This window comes from Rhododendron vialii, chromosome 10a, assembly GCF_030253575.1.
Source record: "Rhododendron vialii isolate Sample 1 chromosome 10a, ASM3025357v1".
Lineage (NCBI taxonomy): Eukaryota > Viridiplantae > Streptophyta > Magnoliopsida > Ericales > Ericaceae > Rhododendron > Rhododendron vialii.
Window position 1 is genome coordinate 34,625,821 of NC_080566.1, and position 9,403 is coordinate 34,635,223.

Consider the following 9,403-nt stretch of genomic DNA (forward strand, 5'->3'; position numbering starts at 1 on the left):
GCAACTATCAAGCTAAAAATTGACTGTAAGCATGTAAAATTTCAACCTATCACAAATTGGCACTTATTGCGGGACCTATCAAATATGACACAATAATTGGCCAATCAAATATTGCCAAGTGTCCATAGATCAAAAGTCAAAGCTACATGAACGGTCCAATCATTTTTGAAGCTACATGAACGGTCCAATCATACGGTTTGGCCGGCCTTATCTTTCCGCCGGAGTTTCATGGGCTCCATTCCCCCAATCAGGCGTTTGGATGTGAGCTATATATACTCCACGAGGAGCTATCGGTTCAACATTCGCCCAACTATGCTAAGAAGTGAATATGATGTAGTTATTTAATTTATCAAGTCCGGCCAATCAAATAAAGCCGCTTGGTGAAATAAATTAAATAACTCTCTATATATAATTATCTTTCTTAAAATAAAAAAGAAAGAAGAATAATTATCAAATAATTATTATCTCTTGTAAATTAAATAAAAGGATAATTTGAGAGATAAATATGAAAGTCATGCTAGTTATGATGGTGCAAACCGTCTACTCTTTAAGAATAACTTGTGGCATTGGCGAAGACTCTTGAGACGCTTGTGAAGTGTGATCAACAACGACAAGAGACTCAACTTACAATGTTTTCAAATAAGGTATATCTCAAGTGGGAATGCCAAGGTGTGGCGTGAAAAATTCGTCTGAATCTATGACCGAAGCAACTCCGCAAGAAGTTCTCCAAACTTCTCCTAAAGCACTCAAGAAGAAGTTCTCAAAACCTCGTATATACGAAGCTACTCCAGAACAAATTCTCGTAGCCTCACGCGAAGGTACTTCACACAGAGTACTCGAAGTGCTCTCAACAACTCAGAGACTTCAAGCAAAGAAAAGTCTCCACCGATGGATTGATCCATGCTTATCCTTTAGGTTGGCATCATGGAATTCCTCAAAACCTGCTTTTGCTTTCATAGTAATCGAACAAGTTGAGTTTTGTTCACCCTCCACTTAAGAGTGTGAAGATTACCTTCCTTCTTATTGGTTGAAATGATGTGGATCTCACCACAAAAATGATGTAATGCTTACCAAAAAGTGTAAATCGAACCCTCAAACCAGGATTTTCCATTGAAGAGTTTAGGCATCTAAAGAATAACGCAAATAGATCAGTCCCTATAGGCAATCAAGTTTCTAAAGTAAGCCTGATCACTGGACCACATCATTTAGGCTAGAATAGAAAACCGTAGAATCGAGTAAATTGAAGACATCAAGCTCTTCTCAAGTACAGAAAAATTAATATGCTATCGAACTACTGAATAGTTGACAGTTGACTTATTCAGAACGGAGAGAGTGTTTCAACACGGGCAACCGAAACCAAGCAGCACAAAAACATACTAGAAACCATCAAATTCTCCCTTTAACATGACCATGTCACACCACCACCAAACTCATATTTTGGAAACATAACCCAGGACTAAGACCAAACGTCTAAGCAGCATTCAGCATGTTGGCAACATCGAGGACGAACCGGTATTTAACATCAGCTTTGGCTAGACGCTCCATAGCTGTGTTCACGTAGTCCATCGGAACGACCTCAATTTCTGGGGTTATGTTGTGCTTTCCAGCAAAATCGATCATCTCTTGCGTCTCCTTCATACCACCAATGCAACTTCCAGCTACCATCTTCCTCCCTGTGATACACAACTCCAAATATTACATACAATTTAAATAGCAGAAACGATAGACACATACATACACACACGATACAACCGTAATGCAGATAAATTTGAAGACAGAAGAGCGGGCTATGCTATTTAAAACCGGAGATTTGCAATACTATATATATTTATTTGTTTTTTAAAGACAAAATTAAACCTTACCCATAATCAAAGGAAAGACGGGTAACTCGAGCGGCTTTTCCGGAGCGCCAACCATAATGATCTTTCCATGAGACTTCAATAGGGACAACAACGGTACCAGCGCATGATTTGCAGATACTGTGTCAATTATTCCATCCAAAGTGCCTATAGCAGCCTATATATAATAACTCAACACATCAGTACAATTCATCTACAATCTTAGGAATTAATCTCTATAATACATATAAATTATACGTGTGAAAAAAAAAAATACCTGCATTTCGTTTGAATTACTACTGACCAAGAACGAATCAGCACCGAGTACTTCAATAGCTTCCTGCTTCTTGCTCGGGGAGGTACTGATAACGGTCACTACAGCGCCGAAAGCCTTGGCAAATTTGACCGCCAAATGGCCCAACCCACCTAGGCCAACCACACCAACCTTCATACCAGACTTATCAAGCCCGAAATATCTCAACGGGCTGTAAGTCGTGATCCCAGCACATAGGAGAGGAGCCGCGACATCAAGAGGCAGATTGTCAGGGATCCGAACGATGTAGCGCTCATTAGCGACCATGTGATCGGAATAACCTCCGTATGTCAAGGTTCCGTCGTAATTCACGCTGTTGTATGTGAGTATCATTTTGGGACAGTAGTTTTCGAGGTCGTTCTCGCAGTTTTCACATGTGTGACAGGCTCCGACCATGCAACCCACCCCGACTCTGTCTCCAACTTTGTACTTTTGTACCTTGCTGCCAACTTCTGTCACCACTCCCACAAGCTCATGCCTGCATGTATCAATCATGGTTCATGCGTTTGTCTTTGTAGTTGGTCAAGGGATCATTCGATTTTATTTATATATACATCGATAGGCTGCAAAAATTAAAAGACTATTCCCTCCGTCCATTTTTAAATGTTTTAGTTTGAAAAAAAAGCAGTTTTAAGAGTCAATTTTCACATTTACTTTATATTTTTTTCATCAACTTTTCTATTCACTTTACGATTTTCACATCAACTTCTATCTCCATTTTCCAAAATTATTCTCGACTTTATACTTTTTACATCAACTTTTACCTCTAGTTTTCAAAATTGTCCTCCAATTTACTCATTAACTTTTCAAAGTGGACACTTATTTTGAGACAGCCAAAATAAAATATTGGACATTTAAATAGGGATGGAGGGAGTACTAAATTTACAATACCTTTCGAGAGAGAGAGAGAGAGAGAGAGAGAGAGAGAGAGGTATTCATTGACAACACAGAGAGAGAGGTATTCATTGACAACACCTGTCTTTTATAGATACAGAGATGACCAATTTCCAAATCAACCTGTAATTCTTGCTTCCCATCAAAAGTAGAAAACTTTGAAAATCACTTCGTCTATTGACCAACCACGTAAAAGTATGGGTCTAAAGACGATATGAAATTCAATTAAACCACTAATTACATATGTGCCATCTACCAAATGTGAGACATCACAATGAGTAAATCGAAATTTAGCCTCGCACAAACGGCTAATCAAATAAAAGTCACAAACATATATATTATGTAGTCCATCTACCAAATCAAACGAAACACATTGGTAATTGTATATCACTGAAAACATACCCGGGGAGAAGGGGGTACGAGGAATTTCCCCATTCATTTTTCGCACTGTGAAGATCAGAGTGACAAATTCCACAGTAAAAGATCTTGAACCTCACATCCTCATCTTCCGTGACCCTGAAAATGTCACCCCAGTCACTCTCAATGTTAAAAATTAAGACAAGTACCAAAACAAACTCATTTCTTAATGCAATTCTTTTCAGCACAAGAACTTAATTGGAGAATCCCCAGTGACAAAACCTTCTAGAGAAGTTGAAAGGAGAGAGGACTCCAGAAGTGTCTCTGGCCGCCCATCCGAATGCCTTCACTGGGTGCTCTTCTTCCGGTGCTTTCGCCATGGTTTGAGAGAGAGAGAGAGAGAGAGTACTGTGTGTGTTATGAATTTGTTTGCTACACAGAGGGGAGAGAGATGTACTGTAATCCGTGGGATGGCGTTGGTGTATATATATATAGACCGTTAGGATATATCATGGGACGGATGTTATATGGGGTAGTTGTTCGGAAATGACATGGGCTCTAGTAGTTGACTTTTTTTTTGGTTCTTTTTGATAGGCTTGTAACTTGCTCTTCTTCTTTTTTTCCATTGATAATAAAGAGATTAGGCCCTGTTCTAGAAATCTTCTTAAAAAATAAGCAGCTTATTTCACATTTTCAAACTCAAAAATAAAATAAATAAAAAATAATTTTTTAATTTTTTTTGCATCGTATAAAAGATCTCATCGAGATCTTCCAAACAAGATCCATAATGCATATTTTTAGATTTCAATAAACCTATAATTTTTGAGCTTGAAATTACCTTCTTAAAAAATAAGTACTTATTTCCGGTTCCGGAACCTTACAATATAGGACATATATATTTTTTCTGAGGGAGAAAATAATGCGGGTAGGCAATCCAAAGATCCACACCTCCAAACCCCATACATGCAGATAAGAAGAGCATCAGTGCAACACCACACACCAACTACTACATCTCACATAAGAGATTAAATTCGTTACACCGCCAGTGTAAATATTTGTTTCTTTCAAATCAATTATATTGCGTCACGTCGCCATGTTTTATTGATTGGAACCACTATTTTGCAACATGGCGCAATGTAATTGATTTGGAAGAAACAAATATTTACACCGGTGTTGTAAAGAATTTATTCTCCTCACATAACCCAACTCACACACACAACCACCAAAAAATGACACCCCCAAACGGTGCGTGAGGACGACTCCCAAAGGAGAGAAACACAGGGAAAAACAAACCAAGACAAACCCCAAAAAAATCATACCCCAACAATCGACATGATGAAACGCCAAAGGACCTCGCCGACCACGCCGGCTCCGGAGAGAATGAAGACGACAATCCGGTGGTCAAGAGACAGCTGAGGAAGAAGAACGCCGGCACCATTGCTGATCGTCACCATCGCCGTAACATCCCTCATCATTGCTACAAACACCAGTTGATGCCGGCACCGAGATCCAACGCATAATAGTTCTGGATTTGAGAGTTTCACCCAAACCAAGAAAACAAACACACAGGGGTAGGGAAACTCTCGGCGGCTAGGGTTTTATTTTAACTTGCTTTGTTTAATACTCCACTTTTAAGTAAGCGCCAAAAAATGTGGGACAGGGACGACGTAATCGATGAGGTGTGGGGATGAGATACGGTTCCAAATTGACGTAGAACAAGTTAGTGGTCAAATTTCTTAATCAATTGGACCGATCGAAATCTAGGAAGCTCAAATAAATTTTAATTGCAAATTGTCATAACTGACAAATTTCGGACGAGCTCAAAATGCTTCATACTTGATGGGTTGACTTAATTCTTTCATTTAGGCCTTCTATTTAATATTGTTGCCGTTTTAAAAAACTTTTAGATTGTTAATTACTCTTAGCATATAATCCCTTAGAAGTTGATTCCAGTCAGAAAACTCTTGTTTTTCTTTTTCTTTTTCGTTTTCAATTTTGTATTCAATTCTTTATTTATCCGCATTATTTTTAGGGCTTCAAATTGTAGGCCTTATAAAAGGGGTTGTAATCTAACTTCGTACTTAACTTTTTATTACTAAAATTCTGAGTTTATCTCTCTTCTTGTGGATTGAACAACTAATCGTAGCTACGAGTACCTATCTCGTTTGGAATAATACACAAAATATTCTTTTTTGTGAATTTTGTTGCGTCAAATCCTCCGGGCAATGGCTCACTGAAAACGCGAGTAGAGAACTTTTACTCATATCTAATCTTTTAAAATGGCATTCGCTCCTCCTTGCTCTGTGCTCTCGTTCCCTCATTTGGTTGCATTTTCAACCCCGGTTTTTAAAATCTGCGTAAAATATTAAATGGTGACGTAGGCGATGAGGTGTTAGATGCAAAAAGACCAAATGGTGACGTAGGCGATGAGTCACGGAGTTGTTGCATTTGCAAATTTTCTACTAGTAGAATATTGCCACCAGTGCTAAATATTCATTTCTATAACTGTTGCAGGCGCCTATGTCAACTAACGTATCGTATCCATTAATAAGAAAATTAATTACTATTAAAAACTTGCTCCGGCGGTACCAGAGGCCATTTTCACCACATATTAGTATGAGATTATTAATCACTAATATACAAATTTTACACCAACGTGTGGTGAAGAAAGTACTATGCAGCGCTGAATAATTAGGCCCTGTTTCTGAAACCTTCTTAAAAAATAAATATTTATTTTGAAACTTTTCAAAGAAAAATAAGAAGGATTATTCCACAAAACCCAAATAAAAAATTTATTTCACAGTTTCAAACTCAAAAATAATGTAAATGAAAAAAATTTTAATTTTTTTGCACCGTATTAAAGATCTCAATGAGATCTATTAAACAAGATCCATATTGATAAGAAAATTATTTGCGTAAGCACATGATTTTTGAGCTTGAAATTGCCTTCTTAAAAAATAAGGAGTTGTGCTATGAGTAATGGGCGCCGAGGAGGGAAATCGTACCGACGGCCGCGCCGGGCCGTCTCCGGCCACCGGACGGCCGATCCGAGCCGTCCAAAAATTCTAAAAAAAAAAACCAAGGGGGCTTTAACGGGAATCAATGATATTCGAGGTATGTAGGGTGCTTGATCCGAGCACCCCTTTTTCATGTATATGATTATACACGAAAAAGGGGTGCTCGGATCAAGCAACCTACACACCTCGGATGCCGTTGATTCCCTCGTTGGCCCCCTCGGGGTTTTTTTAGAGAATTTTTGGACGGCTCGGATCCGTCGTCCGGTGGCCGGAGACGGCCCGACGCGGCCATCGATACAATTTCCCTTCCCAGCGTCCATTGGTACCTCTATAAATACTGAAAAAATAAGTACCTTCTTCTTATTTTTTGGAGCAAGTCTTATTATTGAACAAAAAATAAATTCTTATTCACGTTCTGAAACAGCCCTTAATCACTTTTATCAATGACTGGCAACTGGGTGGCCCAATTTCTGCCGGTAACTATGGGATTAGCGGGCTTGGGACAGTGATGAATAAGAATGTTAGGACACCGCCAATAAATAATTACTAGGGAGGGAGGAACGATGGGAGTAATTATTCTGTGATTCTGGAGCAACGATGAGAGTAAAGCATCTGCATCAATGTCTTTATATATTACTACCTTTTTCGCTAGAGTGGCGAAAAAAATCATGAAAACGTTCAAACACAGCCTCGCTTTAACTATTTTACTTTTTAAATTTGTTACCGTTCCTCTTATCAATAAAGAGTCACTGTACCTAAGCTGGAGTTTATTTTATTCTTTCTTCTACAAGGTAAGCTTAGGCTTCGTTTCTTTTCACTATGCCTGGTTGAAGTGCATTTATTGGGCTGACGCTTTTTCCGTTGAGAAACCTTTCAAATGATCAACCATTTTTTTTTTGATAAATAGAATTACAATAGAGAGCTTGATAAAATATACATGAAAAATTGATAAAATAGACTTACGATAGAGAGCCTGATAAAATATATATGAAAAATGTGACTAGTTAAAGTAAAAAAAGTGATATTTTAGCTATAATTTGACTTTAGTGAGGCTAATGTGGTTGCTCTAACAATGGGCCATTCGCGAGGGAAAATATTTAGGAAGAGGGATACAACTTTTATCACATCCACGGACAACCCAAACAATTGATTTCAATTATCACATTCACCTCTATACAGCAGTAATTTTCACCCATTAGTTGTGTGCGAGCCACGAGGCTCACATAGGATCTCACTGCGATAATCTCAGTTTAGGGCTCCTTCGACTAAATAAGTCACTTGACTTATTTTTTTTGTCCTTATTTAAAAAAATTTCGCATTTGTTAGTTTTTCGTTGATTTTTTGAGGATTATTGCTTTGACATGACGAGAGGAATCTAAAAAGTAAAAAATTATGATCAAAATCCAATTTTTTCTTAATAAAGACAAAAAAATTGGCTTATTAGCTTATTTTCGTCTTTATTCAAAAAAATTGGCTTGAGACATCATCATTACACTTTTTCTCACAAACTTTTTAAAATGAAATCTACTTTAGTGGCAAAATAGAAAATTTATGTATACCAACTTTTACTCATTAACTTTATAAATGAACACTTATGAAGAGACAACCCAAATGAAATACTGGACTCTAAACAAAGAGACAGAGCAATTACTACTGATATTCAATTGAGTTATGTTTTACAAAAATTAGGTTCAACGTCAAAGTGCACGAAATTGATCATTAAAGTGGAGCTCAGTGGCCCCAAAAAAAAAATTATATATACTATTTTACCCAGTTGTTGGTTCGATAAATTTAATTGCTCTTGAATTTTTATTTTTTTATTCCATGATCACCTCTATTTTATAGAAAAAAACACACACACACACAAAAAAAACGAAATAAAAGACAAAATGACCTATACTATTTTACCCAGTTGTCGGTTGGATAAATTAAATTGCTCTTGATTTTTTATTTTTTTATTCCATGATCACCTCTATTTTATAGAAAAACACACACACACACACACAAAAAAACGAAATAAAAGACAAAATGACCTATACTATTTTACCCAGTTGTCGGTTGGATAAATTAAATTGCTCTTGATTTTTTATTTTTTTATTCCTTGATCACCTCTATTTTATAGAAAAACACAAAAAAAAAAAAGAAAAAGAAATAAAAGATATACTCCTGCTGTATGAAATTGACAACCGACACAAACAAACCAACCGCATTGCCACGTGAAAAAGGAAAAGATGAAAGAGATGAAAAAGGTCGGATCCAAAAAAAAAAAATGAGAGATGAGAAAGGAAAAGTTATTCCATGCCTTGCAGCACTGTCACGTGATGTCTCAAACTCTTTTTTCACCACACATTTATACGGTGAGATTAACTTTTCCACGGACTTCCCGTGAAAAAGAATTTTACAACTGCAAATGATCAATTGCCACATCATACAATACAATAGTGTACCCCCTTCACAAACAAACCCACATGCAGTGCAGCACCCACCACATCTGATCCCCCTCCTCTCTTTCTTCCCCAAAAGGGCCAAAACCAAACGTTCTCTCATCTCAAACTATTGATCCTCTTTCGACCCCGGACGATGGAGCACCGCCACCGGCCGCCCCCCTCCTCCTCTCTTACCTCCCTTCCCCATGTATCTATACCACTATAAACTGAACAGCAAGAATTAAAAAAATAAAAAATAAAAACTTATCGCTAGACAAACAAAATCGCAAATAATCGAGGAGTTTGGCGTCGGGCGTAAAACCCACCACCAAATAGCAGATGCAGGGCCGGCCCAGGCCCTAGTTGATTTCAGTCAAGGGCGGAACCAGGAATTTATTTCTTCCTGGGCTAACCAAAATTTATATATGTAAACCAAAAAGAAGGCAAACTCGTATATAAATATATAAATGTTTAAAAATAAACAAAACAAAAGTACAAAAGAGTTTTTCCTCTTTTTTTATTTTGTCGTTCCATTAGAGTACGTACACTAAAGTAGCA

General features: G+C 37.4%; 1 protein-coding gene across 1 annotated transcript; it reads right to left on the minus strand.

The window, feature by feature from the left end:
• Positions 1–1,204: 1,204 nt before the first annotated feature.
• LOC131304272 (probable mannitol dehydrogenase) lies at positions 1,205–3,854 on the minus strand. The gene is made up of 5 exons (XM_058331453.1): positions 3,685–3,854; positions 3,448–3,561; positions 2,116–2,629; positions 1,863–2,016; positions 1,205–1,673 (listed from the first exon to the last, which is right to left on the minus strand). The coding sequence occupies exons 1-5, from the start codon at positions 3,780–3,782 to the stop codon at positions 1,471–1,473; spliced, it is 1,083 nt and encodes a 360-aa protein (XP_058187436.1). The 5' UTR covers positions 3,783–3,854; the 3' UTR covers positions 1,205–1,470.
• Positions 3,855–9,403: the final 5,549 nt, after the last annotated feature.